This window comes from Scyliorhinus canicula, chromosome 20 (genome assembly GCF_902713615.1).
Source record: "Scyliorhinus canicula chromosome 20, sScyCan1.1, whole genome shotgun sequence".
NCBI classification, from domain to species: domain Eukaryota; kingdom Metazoa; phylum Chordata; class Chondrichthyes; order Carcharhiniformes; family Scyliorhinidae; genus Scyliorhinus; species Scyliorhinus canicula.
In genome coordinates, this window is record NC_052165.1 from 613,629 (window position 1) to 632,492 (window position 18,864).

General features: G+C 49.2%; 1 protein-coding gene across 1 annotated transcript in view; it reads left to right on the forward strand.

The window, feature by feature from the left end:
• Positions 1–1,141: 1,141 nt before the first annotated feature.
• Positions 1,142–18,864, forward strand: part of rtcb (RNA 2',3'-cyclic phosphate and 5'-OH ligase) — a 33,475-nt gene continuing 15,752 nt past the window's right edge. Inside the window, exons 1-7 of the mRNA XM_038780639.1 lie at positions 1,142–1,330; positions 4,488–4,566; positions 9,847–9,914; positions 15,478–15,577; positions 16,935–17,091; positions 17,779–17,935; positions 18,512–18,671. Coding sequence (XP_038636567.1) covers positions 1,238–1,330; positions 4,488–4,566; positions 9,847–9,914; positions 15,478–15,577; positions 16,935–17,091; positions 17,779–17,935; positions 18,512–18,671 — 814 coding nt within the window. The 5' untranslated portion in view covers positions 1,142–1,237. The remainder of the gene's footprint in view (positions 1,331–4,487; positions 4,567–9,846; positions 9,915–15,477; positions 15,578–16,934; positions 17,092–17,778; positions 17,936–18,511; positions 18,672–18,864) is intronic.

Consider the following 18,864-nt stretch of genomic DNA (forward strand, 5'->3'; position numbering starts at 1 on the left):
TACTTGTGACAATAATAAAGATTATTATTATAAGTCTCACCCGGACAGAGGGGGAGGGGGGTAGGGGGGCTGGTGCAGACACATTGAAGGAAACCGGCCATTGCTCAAATTAATTTAATTAAAATCAGTGTTGGGGGTTATGATGGGGAATGTGACCCGGAAGAGTATTTCATCCTTTGTTTGCAATCATAGACTTTACAGTGCAGAAGGAGGCCGTTCGGCCCATCGAGTCTGCACCGGCTCTTGGAAAGAGCACCCTACCCAAGGTCAACACCTCCACCCTATCCCAATAACCCAGTAACCCCACCCAACACTAAGGGCAATTTTGGACACTAAGGGCAATTTATCATGGCCAATCCACCTAACCTGCACATCTTTGGACTGTGGGAGGAAACCGGAGCACCCGGAGGAAACCCACGCGCACACGGGGAGGACGTGCAGCCTCCGCACAGACAGTGACCCAGCCGGGAATCGAACCTGGGACCCTGGAGCTGTGAATCGATTGTGCTATCCACAATGCTATCAGAGGGTCAGTGTGAGGGTCTCCGTCAGGTCAGTGTGTGGGTCTGTGTGAGGGTCAGTGCGAGTGTCTCTGTGTGGGTCTGTGTGAGGGTCAGTGTGAGGGTCAGTGTGTGGGTCTGTGTGAGGGTCAGTGTTTGGGTCTCTGTGAGGGTCTCTGTGAGGGTCAGTGTTTGGGGTCTCTGTGAGGGTCTCTGTGAGGGTCAGTGTGAAGAGTGCGCCTCGGTTGCCCCCGCGCGGTGGAGTGTGGGAGGATCCCCGCGCGGTGCAGTGTGGGAAGTGAGGGCCCCGCGCGGTGCAGTGTGGGAGGCGAGGCCCGCGCGGTGCAGTGTGGGAAGTGAGGCCCGCGCGGTGCAGTGTGGGAGGTGAGGCCCGCGCGGTGCAGTGTTGGGAGGATCCCCGCGCGGTGCAGTGTGGGAGGCGAGGCCCGCGCGGTGCAGTGTGGGAAGTGAGGCCCGCGCGGCGCAATGTGGGAAGTGAGGCCCGCGCGGTGCAGTGTGGGAAGTGAGGCCCGCGCGGTGCAGTGTGGGAGGTGAGGCCCGCGCGGTGCAGTGTGGGAGGTGAGGCCCGCGCGGTGCAGTGTGGGAAGTGAGGCCCGCGCGGTGCAGTGTGGGAGGTGAGGCCCGCGCGGTGCAGTGTGGGAGGTGAGGCCTCTCGCGGTGCAGTGTGGGAAGTGAGGCCCGCGCGGTGCAGTGTGGGAAGTGAGGCCTGAGCAGCCATGAGTCGCAGCTACAATGAGGAACTGGGATTCCTGGAGAAAATCCGCACCAACTGCTGGAGAATCAAAACCGGCTTCGTCCCCAACATGCAGGTGGGGCACCCGGGGCGGGGCGGGGCGGGGCGGCATCTCCCCCATCCCCCCCCCCACACATCCCCCCTCCCCCCAATCTCCCCCTCCCCACTCCCCCCAATCTCCCCCCCACTCCCCCCCACACTCCCCCCCCCCCACACTCCCCCCAATCTCTCCCCCACTCCCCCCAATCTCCCCCCCACACTCCCCCCAATCTCCCCCCCCCCACACTCCCCCCAATCTCCCCCCCCACACTCCCCCCCCCAATCTCCCCCCCCACACTCCCCCCAATCTCCCCCCCACACTCCCCCCAATCTCCCCCCCCCACACTCCCCCCCAATCTCCCCCCCCCACACTCCCCCCCAATGTCCCCCCCACACTCCCCCCCAATCTCCCCCCCCACACTCCCCCCCCCAAACTCCCCCCCACACTCCTCCCAAACGCCCCCCCAAACTCCCCCCAATCTCCCCCCCCACACTCCCCCCAATCTCCCCCCCACACTCCCCCCAATCTCCCCCCCCCACACTCCCCCCCAATCTCCCCCCCCCACACTCCCCCCCAATCTCCCCCCCCACACTCTCCCCCAATCTCCCCCCCACACTCCCCCCCAATCTCCCCCCCCACACTCCCCCCAATCTCCCCCCCCACACCTCCCCCCAATCTCCCCCCCCACACTCCCCCCAATCTCCCCCCCCACACTCCCCCAATCCTCCCCCCAATCCCCCCCACACTCCCCCCAATCTCCCCCCCCAACACTCCCCCCAATCTCCCTCCCCACACTCCCCCCAATCTCCCCCCCCCCACACTCCCCCCAATCTCCCCCCCACACTCCCCCCAATCTCCCCCCCCCCACACTCCCCCCAATCTCCCCCCCCAATCTCCCCCCCCCCCACTCCCCCCATCTCCCCCCCCCACACTCCCCCAATCTCCCCCCCCCACACTCCCCCCAATCTCCCCCCCCACTCCCCCCAATCTCTCTCCCCCCCCCCACTCCCCCCAATCTCCCCCCCCCACTCCCCCCAATCTCCCCCCCACTCCCCCCAATCTCCCCCCACTCCCCCCAATCTCCCCCCCCACACGCCCCCCAATCTCCCCCCCACACTCCCCCCAATCTCCCAATCTCCCCCCCCCACACGCCCCAATCGCCCCCCCACACTCCCCCCAATCTCCCCCCCCACACTCCCCCCATCTCCCCACCCCCCACACTCCCCCCAATCTCCACCCCCCACACTCCCCCCAATCTCCCCCCCCACACTCCCCCCAACCCCCCCCCACACTCCCCCCCAATCCCCCCCCACACCCCCCCCAATCTCCCCCCCCCCACACTCCCCCCCAATCTCCCCCCCCACACTCCCCCCAATCTCCCTCCCCACACTCCCCCAATCTCCTCCCCACATGCTCCCCAATCCTCCAATCTCCCCCCCCAAACTCCCCCAATCTCCCTCCCAAACTCCCCCCAATCTCCCCCCCAAACTCCCCCCAAACTCCCCCCCCACACTCCCCCCAATATACCCGCCCCACGCCCCCAATCCCCCCACACTCCCCCCCAAACCCCCCCCAAACTCCCCCCAAGCCCCCCCACACTCCCCCAATCCCCCCCCCCCTCCCCCACCCCTCCCCCACTCCCCCAATCCCCCCCCACATCCCCCAATCCCCCCCCACTCCCCCAATCCCCCCCACACTCCCCGCCAATCCCCCCCCACTCCCCCCAATCTCCCCCTCCCCCAATCTCCCCTCCCCCATCTCCCCCTCCCCCACTCTCCCCCCCTCCCCGCAATCTCCCCCCCCTCCCCGCAATCTCCCCCCCCTACCCCGCAATCTCCCCCCCTCCCCGCAATCTCCCCCCCCTCCACGCAATCTCCCCCCCCTCCAACGCAATCGCCCCCCCTCCCCGCAATCTCCCCCCCCTCCCCGCAATCTCCCCCCCCTCCCGCATCTCCCCCCCTCCCTGCAATCTCCCCCCCCCCCTCCCCGCAATCTCCCCCCCCCCCCCTCCCCGCAATCTCCCCCCCCCCTCCCCGCAATCTCCCCCCCTCTCCCCGCAATCTCCTCCCCCCCCCCCGGCAATCTCCCCCCCCCCCCCCCCCCCCCCCCCCCCCCCCCCCCCCCCCCCGCAATCTCTTCCCCCCCCCCCCCCCGCAATCTCTCTCTCCCCCCCCCCCCCCCGCAATCTCTCTCCCCCCCCCCCCCCCCCCCCCCCCCTGGAAGACGTCACGATAGGGCAGCACGGTAGCACAGTGGTTAGCACAACTGCTTCACAGCACTAGGGTCCCAGGTTCGATTCCGGTTTGGGTCACTGTCTGTGCGGAGTCTGCACATCCTCCCCGTGTGTGCGTGGGTTTCCTCCGGGTGCTCTGGTTTCCTCCCACAGTCCAAAGATGTGCGGGTTAGGTGGATTGGCCGTGCTAAATTGCTCTTTGTGTCCAAAATTGCCCCTAGTGTTGGGTGGGGTTACTGGGTTATGGGGACAGGGTGGAGGTGTTAACCTTGGTTGGGTGCTCTTTCGGTGCAGACTTGATGGGCCGAATGGCCTCCTTCTGCACTGTAAATTCTACGATCTATGATAACTGCTCTGTGCTTTGAATAATATCATCGGATCTTTTGCAGCTGTGGTTCAATGTCGCACCTTAATGGATGCACGTTTACAAACATTGCACTATCTGCAAGCTGCATCAACCTGGCAGGCACGATACTGAAGATCACTTTACTGTTGCTGGAGATTACAGCCTGTTCAGTTTGAGGCCAGAGTGTTATAAATAAGCAAAAGTGGCATCTTCACCTGAGATGTAGCTGTTCATTTGTTAGTTTGGTTCTGTGTACAAGTCTAATCAGCTGTCGGAACTGATCCGGTTCCAACGCGGAATTCCAGAATTGGAGTTGGCAGGAATTCCCATCATAATCACAGGTTATTGCAGATTGAAATTTTGAAAAAAATGATGCTTTATTTATTTTCTCTTCTTTTTTTATAAATTTGGAGCACCCAATTATTTTTTTCCAATTAAGGGGCAGTTTAGCGTGGCCAGAAACCCACTCAGAAAGGGGGAGAATGTGCATCTCCACACGGACAGTGTCCCGGGACCGGGATTCAACCCATGGGGCAGTAGTGCTAACCACTGTGCCGCCCCAAATTTGTCCAATCTAACTTCTTAAAGACTGACCTGATATTTCTGTATTGTAGGTGGAAGGGATGTTTTATGTCAATGATACCCTGGAGAAATTGATGTTCGAGGAGCTACGAAATTCATGTCGTGGAGGAGGTAAGAACTGATTGCAAGGTGTTGTGATGTGCAATTTGAGTACACAAGCTAGATTTATGTGCTTTAAAAATATGAATCGCAAACGAGCATTGTGTGCACGTTATCACACCAGCAATGTTACTAGACGCGGTATAAATCCCACCACATAAGCTGGGCACTAAATTTAATTAATTATGTAACGCTGGAATGTCAGGCTGATGTTAACATTGGTGACCACTAGACTACCAAAGATTGTCAGAAAATTCCATCTAGTTGACTAATGTCCTTAGGGAAGAATACCTGCCCTACTTATCTGGTCAGGTCTACATGTAACTCCAGATTCACAGCAATCTGGCTGTGTTTAAACTACACATCATTTAAACTTCTTCAGTCGTAATGAAGTGCTTCGAGAGGTTGGTCATGAAGCGCATCACCTCCATACTCCCAGAACGCCTTGATCCACTGCAATTCACATAATGTCGCAACCGGTCTACAGCAGACGCCATTCCCCTGGCCCTACACTCATTCCAAGACTCCTATTTATTGACTACCGCTCCTCCTTCAACACCATAATCCCAGCCAAACTCATATCAAAGCTCCAAAACCTAGGACTTGGCTCCTCACTCTGCAACTGAATCTTCGACTTTCTGACCCACAGACCACAATCAGTAAGAAGAAACAACACCTCCTCCACAATAGTCTTCACTACCAGGGCCCCGCAAGGCTGCGTACCTAGCCCCCTCCCATACTCCCTGTACATGACTGCATGGCAAAATTTGCTTCCAACTCCATCCAGAAGTTTACTCTCGAATAACGACGAGTCAGACAACAGGAGGGTGATACAGAACCTAGTGGAGTGATGCAGTGACAACAATCTGTCCCTCAATGCCAGCAAAACTAAAGAGCTGGTCATTGACTTCAGGAAGCAAAGTACTGTACACACCCCTGTCAGCATCAATGGGGCCGAGGTGGAGATGGTTAGCAGCTTCAAATTCCTAGGGGTACACATTTCCAAAAATCTATCCTGGTCCACCCACATCAACGCTACCACCAAGAAAGCAAAACAGTGCCTATACTTTCTCAGGAAACTAAGGAAATTCGGCATGTCCACATTAACATTTGCCAACGTTTACAGACGCACCATAGAAAGCATCCTATCGGGCTGCATCACAGCCTGATATGGCAACTGCTCGGCCCAGGACCGCAAGGAACTTCAGAGAGTCGTGAACACAGCCCAGTCCATCACACAAACCTGCCTCCCATCCATTGATTCCATCTACACCTCCCACTGCCGGGGGAAAGCAGGCAGCATAATCAAGGATCCCTCCCACCCGGCTTACTCACTCTTCCAACTTCTTCCATCGGGCAGGAGATACAAAAGTCTGAGAACACGCACGAACAGATTCAAAAACAGCTTCTTCCCCACTGTCACCAGACTCCTAAATGACCCTCTTGTGGACTGACCTGATTAACACTACACCCTCTATACTTCACCCGATGCCGGTGCTTCTGTAGTTATATTGTGTACCTTGTGTTGTCCTATTATATATTTTCTTTTATTCCCTTTTCTTCCCATGTGCTTAATGATCTGTTGAGCTGGTCGCAGAAAAATACTTTTCACTGGACCTCGGTACATGTGACAATAAACAAAATCCAATCCAATCCAAATGGCCTAGTATTCAAGAAACTGACTCGCCACCTTCTCCAAGGTTGTGATGGCAAATGGACAGTGAGTCAAATCTGTTTGGACTGGGTGTAGCAACAAAGTGAAAGGAATTTCAGGAAGAGCAATTCCTGAGATGTACCCTACTCTATCCAAGATGGACTTTTTAAAATGTAGTTGGTCATAGTTATCTAAATTGTAGACGTGTCTTGTGACTACTGACCATTGTGGGGCTGCACTTAATAAAGGAATTAGAATAGTAAACAGAAATGAGAAGTCATTGGGAGTTTTGTTAAACTACATTGCAGTGATCCGGTCACACTGTGATTTCTACACACTGAGCCATCATCGTGACATTTAGCCTTCAGGGGCATTTGAGAGAAAAGCCATCAGACTAATCATGTGTCAGATGACAGATAGATAGGTGAGCTTTAGAGGGATATAAAATAATCAGTAGAGAAACTTACTTCAAACTAAACAATATGGGGACATGCTTGAAATGTGTAAGTGCAGCCAAAGGACTGATAGGAAGTTTTTATTTCCACAAAGACTGATCATATAGAATGGAACGCTGGAGGTGACAAATTTGAAACCGTAAGAAATAATAAGTGTCACGGAGATTTTAGGTTCTTCCTGTGAACTCCCTCATCATTCTCTTTGATGTTATGGTACGGTGTGTATCCAGTAGCTTTTCCAGCCCCTACTTCCATTTCTTTAAAAAGGAAACCCTAGAATCAGACTCTTGGAATCTCCATCCAGATTTTCGTAGTTTCTTATCTTGTATTAAGTTGACCAGGGTTGAAATTGCTCAGTTGGAGAATAAAGCTTTTCTTAGGCAGCTCCAGTTGTAATGTAATTGCTTCTTTTTGGTACTTTTTATTCCTATCTTTCCCTATGATTCACATTAATGTAGATTGTAAATAGTTGAGATCCAGCACTAATCTCTGTGGCACTAGTTTGCCAACTTGATATTGATTCTTATTAGTTATGCAAATCTCTAACCGTGCTAATATATCACACCAACACCATGAGCTCTTTGTGCAGTAACCTTTAATGCAGCACCTTATCAAATACCTTTTGCAAATCCAAATACATCTATTGTTTCCCCTTTATCCACCCTGTTTGTCCCATCCTCAAAGAAGTCTAATGAATTTGTCAAACATAATTTCCCTTGACTCTATGTCTGATTGTATTGTGATTTTCTAAATGTCCTGCTACTACTTTCTTAATAATGGATTGTAGCATTTTCTCAGTGTCAGATTTAGACTCTGGTCCCTGTCGTTTCCTACTTTGCCTCCCTCTCTTGAAGATTGGTGTAACATTTGCGGCTTTCCAATCTGCTGCGACTTCTCCAGAACTAGGGAATTTTGGAAGATTACAACCACTGCATTCACTGTCTCTACAGCCACTTCCTTACAGCCATTGTCACTTCCCTGCAGCCACTGTCTCTGCAGCCACTGTCTCTACAGCCACTGTCTCTGCAGCCACTGTCTCTGCAGCCACTGTCTCTGCAGCCACTGTCTCTGCAGCCACTGTCTCTGCAGCCACTGTCTCTGCAGCCACTGTCTCTACAGCCACTTCCTTACAGCCACTGTCTCTACAGCCACTGTCTCTACAGCCACTTCCTTACAGCCACTGTCTCTGCAGCCACTGTCTCTACAGCCACTTCCTTACAGCCACTGTCTCTACAGCCACTTCCTTACAGCCACTGTCTCTGCAGCCACTGTCTCTGCAGCCACTGTCTCTGCAGCCACTGTCTCTACAGCCACTTCCTTACAGCCGCTTCCTTACAGCCGCTTCCTTACAGCCACTGTCACTTCCCTGCAGCCGCTGTCTCTGCAGCCACTGTCTCTACAGCCGCTTCCTTACAGCCGCTTCCTTACAGCCACTGTCACTTCCCTGCAGCCACTGTCTCTGCAGCCACTGTCTCTGCAGCCACTGTCTCTACAGCCACTTCCTTACAGCCGCTTCCTTACAGCCACTTCCTTACAGCCATTGTCACTTCCCTGCAGCCACTGTCTCTGCAGCCACTGTCTCTACAGCCACTTCCTTACAGCCACTGTCACTTCCCTACAGCCACTGTCTCTACAGCCACTTCCTTACAGCCACTGTCACTTCCCTACAGCCACTGTCTCTACAGCCACTTCCTTACAGCCACTGTCACTTCCCTACAGCCACTGTCTCTACAGCCACTTCCCTACAGCCACTGTCACTTCCCTACAGCCACTGTCACTTCCCTACAGCCACTGTCACTTCCCTACAGCCACTGTCACTTCCCTACAGCCACTGTCACTTCCCTACAGCCACTTCCTTACAGCCACTGTCACTTCCCTGCAGCCACTGTCTCTGCAGCCACTGTCTCTGCAGCCACTGTCTCTGCAGCCACTGTCTCTGCAGCCACTGTCTCTACAGCCACTGTCTCTACAGCCACTTCCTTACAGCCACTGTCACTTCCCTACAGCCACTTCCTTAAACACCCTAGTGTGCAGGTCATCAGGTCCAGGGGACTTGCCAGCCTTTAGTCCCATTAGTTTTTCTAATCCTTGATAAGTGAAGTGACTAGAATTGTGCACCGCATTATAGATCAAGCTGGGCCAGGGCTGGCCTTGCATTCTGTGACCTAACTGTGTAACCTATACTGGGTTCACCTTCGTAACAGCTCATAACCACTGACCTGTGACAAAGGGTCATCCAAACTCAACGTTAGCCCTCTTCTCTCTCCACAGATGCTGCCAGACCTGTTGAAATTGTCCAGTATTTTCTGTTTTTATTTAATAAATACTGGTGGTGTAACTTCAACAACTTATCTATAGGTAGTACATGGTTAGCACTGTTGCTTCACAGCGCCAGGGTCCCAGGTTTGATTCCTGGCTTGGGTCACTCTCTGTATGGAGTCTGCACGTTCTCCCCGTGTCTGCGTGGGTTTTCTCCGGGTGCTCCGGTTTTCTCCCACAAGTCCCAAAAGATGTGCTGTTAGGTGAATTGGACATTCTGAATTCTCCCTCTGTACCCGAACAGGCGCTGGAATGTGACGACTAGGGGCTTCTCACAGTAACTTCATTGCAGCGTTAATATAAGCCGACTTGTGACAATAATAAAGATTATTATAATCCCTGATATTACCTTCAGCTGCCTCAGTGCACCTCTCTGAATGATGTGTAGATATTGAATGATGTATGTGGAGTTTCTCCACAAATACAGTCATGCATCACATTGCATTTATTTATGTTGCTCTTAAAGGCATCTAGATGCTGTCCCACTGCCCCATCATATCCAGATTTTCCTGCTTGATCATCTTTGCATTCATACACAGCTGAAAATTATTAACCCACTTGCGAATTGTTCTCCAGATGTGCGAAAGAAATTACATGGTTCAATCTTGAACCAAGATATTAATGATTTACCCGCTGGACAACCTTTTCTGTTCTGTTTATGTTTTGTGACAGCAATTTGGTCACAAAACAGTATAGGTTTGGTTAAAATGAAAATTAAAATGTGTGTCCTGTCTGATAGGGATGGTTTGGAGCATGTTGTGTACATCTCTGTATGTGGTATCTTCTTTCTTTTGTCACTCAACTCTCATCTTAATGCTTACAACTACAGGAAAAGTTAAAAGGTTAATCCTTGTCTTGTTCTAGGTGTGGGTGGCTTCTCACCAGCCATGAAGCAGATTGGAAATGTGGCAGCATTGCCTGGGATTGTTCATGTGAGTTTGTCATCGCTTGTTTAAAATATATTAACAATATGGCATTGCATCGAAAAATTAAATCCAACAACATTGAAGTATGTTGAGAGTGTAAACCATTGAGAAGTACGTGATATCATTGTAACAGGGTTATAACTTGAGAGGCGGTATGGTGGGGCAGTGATTAACATCGACCCTCCGAAAGAACACCTGACTTATGACCGACATCTGCAGTCAGTGAGGCAGAAAGAGAGGGAAAAGGTGGAGTCACAAAGCTGAGTGCCTTTTTTTTACTGACACAAGACACCCAGTACAAAAAAATAACCACCAAAAATTTATTAACCGACAAGAGATTCCCAAAACCAGGATTGTTGACAAACACCCTGATTTGAACAGCATAGCAATGCTAAAACCCTACAGCTTATTTTGCATCATTATGGTCGAATCTGTGTCAGCATCACCTGTTAGGACTGTGCCCTATCTTGGCATGGCAATCTCTGCAGATTTGCTGCAGGGGGAGACAGATCCACAATTTGCCCTCCAGTCCAGGCAGTATCCTGGTAAATCTCCTCTGCACCCTCTCTAAAGCATCCACATCCTTCCTATAATGAGGTGACCAGAACTGGACACAATATTCCGAGTGTGGTCTAACTAGAGTTTTATAAAGCTGCAGCAAAACCTCGCGGCTCCAAAACTCAGTCCCCCTGTTAATGAAAGCCAACACACCATACGCCTTCTTAACAACCCTATCAACCCGGGTGGCAACTTTGAGGGATCAATGCACGTGGATCCCAAGATCCCTCTGTTCCTCCACACTTTCAAGAATCCTGCCTTTAACCCTGTATTCAGCATTCAAATTCCACCTTCCAAAATGAATCACTTCACATTTATCAAGATTGAACTCCATCTGCCACTTCTCAGCCCAGCTCTGCATCTTGTCAATGTCCTGCTGTAACCTGCAACAACCCTCAACACTATCTACAACTCACCCAACCTTCGTGTCATCGGCAAACTTACTAACCCACCCTTCCACTTCCTCATCCAAGTCATTTATAAAAATCACAAAGAGCAGAGGTCCCAGAACAGATCCCTGCTGGACACCACTGGTCACCGACCTCCAGGCGGAATACTTTCCATCCACTACCACTCGCTGTCTTCTTTCGGCCAGCCAATTCAGTATCCAGACAGCCAAATTTCCCTGTATCCCATGTCCCCTAACTTTCTAAATGAGCCTACCATGGGGAACCTTACTGAAATCCATATATACCACACCCATTGTCCGACCTTCAATGAGTCATGACCTGCCCCTCACAAAGCCATGTTTTTCTAAATAATCATAAATCCTATCTCTCAGAATCCGTTCCAATATTTTGCTCACCACAGACGCAAGAGTGAAAGTCTGTAATTCCCAGGGATTTCCCTATTCCCTTTCATGAACAGGGCAACAACATTCGCCTCCCTCCAATCATCCGGTACTACTCCAGTGGAGAGTGAGGACACAAAGATCATCGCCAACGGCGCAGCAATCTCCTCTCTCACTTCCCGTAGTAACCTTGGGTATATCCCGTCAGGCCCAGGGGACTTATCTATCCTGATGCTTTTCAAAGTTTCCAGCACATCCTTCTTCTTATCAACCTGTTCGAGTCTATTAACCTGGTTCACACTGTGATGAGCAACAAGGCCCCTCTCTCTAGTGAATACTGAAGCATAGTATTCATTTAGGGCCTCCCACATCTCCTCAGACTCTAGGCACAAGCTCCCTCCACTATCCCTGATCGGCCCTATTCTCACTCTGATCATCCTCTTATTTCTCACATAAGTGTAGAACGCCTTGGGGTTTTCCCTAATCCTTCCCACCAGGGCTTTTTCATGCCCCCTTCTAGCTCTACTAAGTCCATTTTTGAGTTCCTTCCTGGCTACCTTGTAACCCTCTACAGCCGAGTCAGATCCTTGCTTCCTCAACCTTACGTAAGCTTCCTCGTAGAATTTACAGTGCAGAGGGAGGCCATTCGGACCATCGAGTCTGCACCGGCTCTTGGAAAGAGCACCCTTCCCAAGCCCACACCTCCACCCTATCCCCATAACCCAGTAACCCCACCCAACTCTAAGGGCAATTTTGGACACTTAGGGCAATTTATCATGGCCAATCCACCTAACCTGCACATCTTTGGACTGTGGGAGGAAACATAGCATCCGGAGGAAACCCACGCAGACACGGGGAGAACGTGCAAACTCCACACAGGCAGTGACCCAAGCCGTGAATCGAACCTGGGACCCGCGAGCTGGGAAGCAATTGTGCTAACCACTATGCTACTGTGCTTCCTTCTTCCTCTTGACTAGAAGCTCCACTTCTTTTGTCATCGAAGGCTCCTTCACCTTACCATTCCTTCCTTGTCTCAGTGGGACAAAACAATTCAGCACCTGCAGCAAGTGCTCCTTAAACAACCCCCACATTACTGTTGTGCATTTCCCCAAGAACAATTGTTCCCACTTTATGCTCCTCAGCTCCTGTCTAATAGCAGTATAATTTCCCCTCTCCCAATTAAATACCTTCCCATACTGTGTGTTCATATCCCTCTCCATAACTATGGTAAAGGTCAAGGAGTTGTGGTCACTGTCACCGAAAAATGCTTTCCCACTGAGACATCTGACACCTGGCCTGGTTGGTTGCCGAGCACCAAGTCCAATATCGATTCCGGACCCGGGTCACTGTCCGTGTGGAGTTTGCACATTCTCCCCATGTCTGCGTGGGTCTCACACCCACAACTCAAAAATGATGTGCAAGATAGATGGATTGGCCACGTTAAATTGCCTCTTTAATTGGGAAAAAAAAAGAATTGGGTACTCTAAATTTTTAGAAAAGTATATATTGTGTTCAGCCAGAGGCTATTGCGATCCCAGACCAGATTCCAACAGCGGCTCGGATATTAGACAGAAACCCCAATATTTTAGTTTAATTTTGTCAGACTGTGAGGAAAGGTGACCTCGCTCCAGGAGCAATTTCACACAAAATAGGGATATGGTTTATTAAAACAAACCTATTACTAACCCAATATTAAAATATCTTTAACATCACACCAGAAAATAGCTTTCAACTACCCTTTAAACAAGCTAATCAATACATGACACAATAGCCCTTAACTGGTATCTTTATTCCCACTCAAACAAGCCCATCTCAGATCACAATACACTTTTAAACACAGTTAGCAGACCCAGGCACACTTGCTGAAGAGATGTTCTTTGAGACTGTTTGAAGAGACAGACCTGAATCCTGTCCGAACAATTGAGGATCTCCAGCTGAAGTCTTCAGAAACGGTTGTCATGATTTGACTTCCAGGAACCAACTGAACAATATCTGCTTCTTTGCTATAATGCCCGGTACTCTCTCTCCTCCCATTAGTTACATCATCTTACCGAGCTGAAATACAGTCTCTACAGTGACTGCACAGGGAACTCTCTTAATCCAGACAAAAATCCATTAGCCCAAGCTTTTACAATGCTTTAATTGCATCTCAGGCTCCCAAAAGGCCTGGCTGTCTTGCAGACCAGGAGCTTTTTTAAACACCACTGCAGCAGTCACACAGACACTAAGCCTTACTGCACAAATACAGACAATATATCTGAATCTACACTCATCACAGAGGGCACATGTTAAGAACTTAATGTTGCTTGTAAAAAGTTGTAGACAGTGAGTTGAAGAATCTGGTAGACACTGTGTGGGTCTGTGTGTGTTTGTACATCACACTGCGTGGGTCTGTGTGTGTTTGTACATCACACTGTGTGTGTTTGTACATCACACTGCGTGGGTCTGTGTGTGTTTGTACATCACACTGCGTGGGTCTGTGTGTGTTTGTACATCACACTGTGTGGGTCTGTGTGTGTTTGTACATCACACTGTGTGGGTCTGTGTGTGTTTGTACATCACACTGTGTGGGTCTGTGTGTGTTTGTACATCACATTTGTGTGGGTCTGTGTGTTTGTACATCACACTGTGGGTCTGTGTTTGTACATCACACTGAGCATGGATCTGTGTGTGTTTGTATGTCATCACACTGCGTGGGTCTGTGTGTGTCTGTATATCACACTGCGCGTGGGTCTGTGTGTGTTTGTACATCACACTGCGCGTGGGTCTGTGTGTGTTTGTACATCACACTGTGTGGGTCTGTGTGTGTTTGTATATCACACTGCGTGGGTCTGTGTGTGTTTGTACATCGCACTGCATGGGTCTGTGTGTCTTTGTACATCATACTGAGCGTGGATCTGTGTGTGTTTGTACATCACACTGTGGGTCTGTGTGTTTGTAGATCACGCTGTGTGTGGGTCTGTGTGTGTTTGTATATCACACTGCGTGGGTCTGTGTCTGTACATCACACTGCACGTGGGTCTGTGTGTTTGCACATCGCACCTAGCGTGGGTCTGTGTGTGTTTGTACATCACACTGCGTGGGTCTGTGTGTGTTTGTACATCACACTGCGCTTGGGTCTGTGTGTGTTTGTACATCACACCGCATGGGCCTGTGTGTGTTTGTACATCACACCGCGTGGGTCTGTGTGTGTTTGTACATTGCACTGCGTGGGTCTGTGTGTTTGTACATCACACTGCGTGGGTCTGTGTGTGTTTGTACATCACACTGCGCGTGGGTCTGTATGTGTTTGTACATCACACTGCGTGGGTCTGTGTGTGTTTGTACATCACACTGCGCGTGGGTCTGTGTGTGTTTGTACATCACACCGCGTGGGTCTGTGTGTGTTTGTACATCGCACTGCGTGGGTCTGTGTGTTTGTACATCACACTGCGTGGGTCTGTGTGTTTGTACATCACACTGCGCGTGGGTCTGTGTGTGTTTGTACATCACACTGCGCGTGGGTCTGTGAGTGTTTGTACATCACACTGCGCGTGGGTCTGTGTGTTTGTACATCATACTGCGCGTGGGTCTGTGTGTTTGTACATCACACTGCGCGTGGGTCTGTGTGTGTTTGTACATCACACTGCGCGTGGGTCTCTGTGTGTTTGTACATCACACTGCGCGTGGGTCTGTGTGTTTGTACATCACACTGCGCGTGGGTCTGTGTGTTTGTACATCACACTGCGTGGGTCTGTGTGTGTTTGTACATCACACTGCGCGTGGGTCTGTGTGTGTTTGTACATCACACTGCGCGTGGGTCTCTGTGTTTGTACATCACACTGCGCGTGGGTCTGTGTGTTTGTACATCACACTGCGCGTGGGTCTGTGTGTTTGTACATCACACTGCGTGGGTCTGTGTGTGTTTGTACATCACACTGCGTGGGTCTGTGTGTTTGTACATCACACTGCGTGGGTCTGTGTGTTTGTACATCACACTGCGCGTGGGTCTGTGTGTTTGTACATCACACTGCGCGTGGGTCTGTGTGTTTGTACATCACACTGCGCGTGGGTCTGTGTGTTTGTACATCACACTGCGCGTGGGTCTGTGTGTTTGTACATCACACTGCGCGTGGGTCTGTGTGTGTTTGTACATCACACTGCGCGTGGGTCTGTGTGTTTGTACATTCTGATGTTTCAGACTTTATTTCTGGTTATTGAAAGATTGTTTTCTTTTTAAAGAAATCCATTGGACTTCCTGATGTCCACTCGGGTTATGGGTTTGCAATTGGAAACATGGCAGCCTTTGACGTGAATGATCCTCAAGCTGTGGTATCACCAGGTAAATAAATATTTCACTGCCTCGATTGGGCTGGTGTAGGCACTTGGTTGTGGAGCTCTTGACAGGTTGAAGATCTGGAGTTTACCTTCGTGATTTACATATTATTCTGTTACATTAGATAAGAAAAGCACAAATATAACCTTCCTTGTTACTGCAACTACCGTATATACTCGCGTAACATGCGACTTTTGAGCACCTAATTTGAAGCCTAAATTTTGGGGGTCGCATGATACGCGAGGTACAAAAATCGCGGGTGTGAAATGCTGGCCAAGATAAGTCACATAGCATCCAGCTGGCTTTACTAGCGTCGTTCAGCCACTTGCCGTTTCCATTCATAAAAAACATGAATGGAAACGTCAAGTGGCTGAACATCTTCCCATCAGAATACTATTCTTCAGATTTTGACCACAGCATTCTGATGGGAAGATGTTCAGCCACTTGACATTTCCATTCATGTTTTTTATGAATGGAAACGGCAAGTGGCTGAACGACGCTAGTAAAGCCAGCTGGAAAGCTGTTCGAATCGCGAACAGCTTTCACAGCAGAATCCACTCTGCAGAAACCACACACAATGATACCATTTGGAAGTTTTAGTTTCCAAAATTAATTTCCAAAAAAGTGACTCGCATGATACATGAGGTATACCATAAAATCATGTTTTGGGGACGAAAATTTAGGGGTCGCATGATACGCGAGATCGAAGGATACGCGAGTATATACGGTATTACTTCTTTTCAAGGGATGGTGGCCAGAATATTGCACGGAAATAAGGATGCCCAAATGCACACCAGGGGCACCATTAATTAGGCCACAAAGTGCTCACTTGTGTGTAAAGCAAACTTTAGAAGCTTTGGATTTTAACTTGATATAATTCTCAGACTGTCCTTCAATTGATGAATTTTAACCAAACCTGTAATTTTTAAAGAGCTAAAGTTTCCAAGATTCTGGGCTTTGGATAAGGGACTCGGCAGAGTTGTGCACGGAGATCTCCTGCTGTTTATAAATATAGAGCGGGTGGGTCCTTTTTTATTCTGAATAGGAGTTTCATCTTTTGTGTATGCGGGGGGCTCAGATTAATGATCATCTGGCTGCAGTTACTGCTTTTGTGTGTATTTGTTTCCCACGTCCAGATATTTGGCAATAGGAAAGTTAAAATCCGGAATTCCAGTTTCTGTTGATGATCATATTCCTTCCAATCCATGTCGGCACGGAGAACCTTTCTGCATTTCTGGAGGTCTCTGTGGATTGAGCAATGTGTGCATTCATTCGGGTACCTGAATTTGGCGGCGAGCGGGGAGTGGGATGCCTTGTGGAGATAAGAAAGTAATCATTTTTATGAAAATGTATGTTTTTGTAGGTGGTGTGGGTTTTGACATTAACTGCGGAGTGCGTTTGCTACGTACCAACCTCGATGAAGGGGATGTGCAGCCAGTCAAGGAACAGCTAGCTCAAGCCATGTTTGATCACATTCCCGTTGGAGTCGGATCCAAGGGAGTTATCCCTATGGGTGCCAAGTAAGATTGCTGCTTGAGACCTTGGAAGAAAGGAATGGAAAAGCTTTATTTTTAGCAGCAAGAAGCAGGAAAGGGTGACCTTGAATTTTTGTTGCAAATTATATTATTTAGCATTTATCACCATGTGAATGTCATTTTTTAATGGAGAGTGGGCGTTCGGTGTTAATATTCCAACATTAATTCTGACTTAGAAAGTTGTATGCTGAGGGAAAGAGATGTGCTCTCAATGTCTAAATGTGCAGTTCTTCGGATGAACAGTAATTTTTAGTTTAACAGAGTGCCCAGACAAATTAGTTGTAATTATTTAGAAGTGATAGGTTTTGTTTTTAGTCCTTGTCCTCCCAACATATGTTCCACATTTCAATTTACTTTCATAGATGAGTTCCCCCTCACTCCTGGAATGGTTTCATTTTCTAGATTTTATATGGATAAACAAAAACAAATCTTTCCACACAAAATAGTGAATGTAATCTTTTTAATTGAGTTTGGAGTCTTTAATTGATCATTGTGTGACCTTGATTAATGAATTGATCATTGTGTGACCTTGATTAATGAATTGATCATTGTGTGACCTTGATTAATGAATTGATCATTGTGTGACCTTGATTAATGAATTGATCATTGTGTGACCTTGATTAATGAATTGATCATTGTGCGACCTTGCTGACAATTGCTATTTATTTGCAGAGATTTAGAAGAAGCCTTGGAGATGGGAGTGGATTGGTCCCTAAGGGAAGGCTATGCCTGGGCTGAGGATAAGGAGCACTGTGAGGAATATGGTAGAATGTTGCAAGCTGACCCTTCCAAGGTCTCTGCAAAGGCCAAAAAGAGAGGATTGCCTCAGGTATTTTTTTTGTACCATGCATTCTCCCTGACTCAAGGTAGCTAGAATAATAATTTTTATTATTGTCACAAGTAGGCTCACATTAACACTGCAATGAAGTTGCTGTTAAAAGCCTCTAGTCGCCACATTCTGGCGCCTGGTTGGTATGAGATCTGCTCTGTGACTGGGTTATAAACAGGTCCAGGAGCAGTCTGCAGTAACTGTGGCATCGCCGTCATGCCCGTTTTATCTGAGATTAATTAGTTGTGTGAAGACGCACCGGTATCCACTTCATTATCTGCGGTTTTAGAATGGATATTATTGCTGTTTGCGTGCATGTCCTTTTGTGATCTGTCATTGTGTGGACAATGCACAACTTTCTGGATCACAGAGTTCATTGTGATAGCAATGATGGACAAACTTATTTCTTACTTTGCTTTTCTGATGTGCAGTGGGGTCTAATAAGGTTTGCAAAGTTAACTTTGGAAATTATTTTAGAAAGTTGAACATTGAGGTTACAATGTGAATATTAGGACATTTTTTGCAATTGAACTGACACCAGCAGTTACATTCTAATGTGTATTCATTTTGTGTTAGCTAGGAACTCTGGGTGCCGGAAACCATTATGCTGAGATTCAGGTGGTAGATGAGATCTACAACGATTATGCTGCACGTAAAATGGGCATTGACCACAAGGGCCAGGTGTGTGTCATGGTTCACAGTGGGAGCAGAGGCTTTGGACACCAGGTTGCAACAGGTGAGGCACTTTTCCCGTCTCTACTTATTATAGCACAGCTCTTGGGTTCAGTGTAAAGCTTCAGCTAGGCATCGATATTCCAATCTAAGAATATTAGCAATGGGAACAGTCACTTGAGTAACTCAGTGAAATCACAGCTGATCCTGGACTTGCTTTCTCACCTGACCCACACTTCACTTGGTTCCCTCAGAAC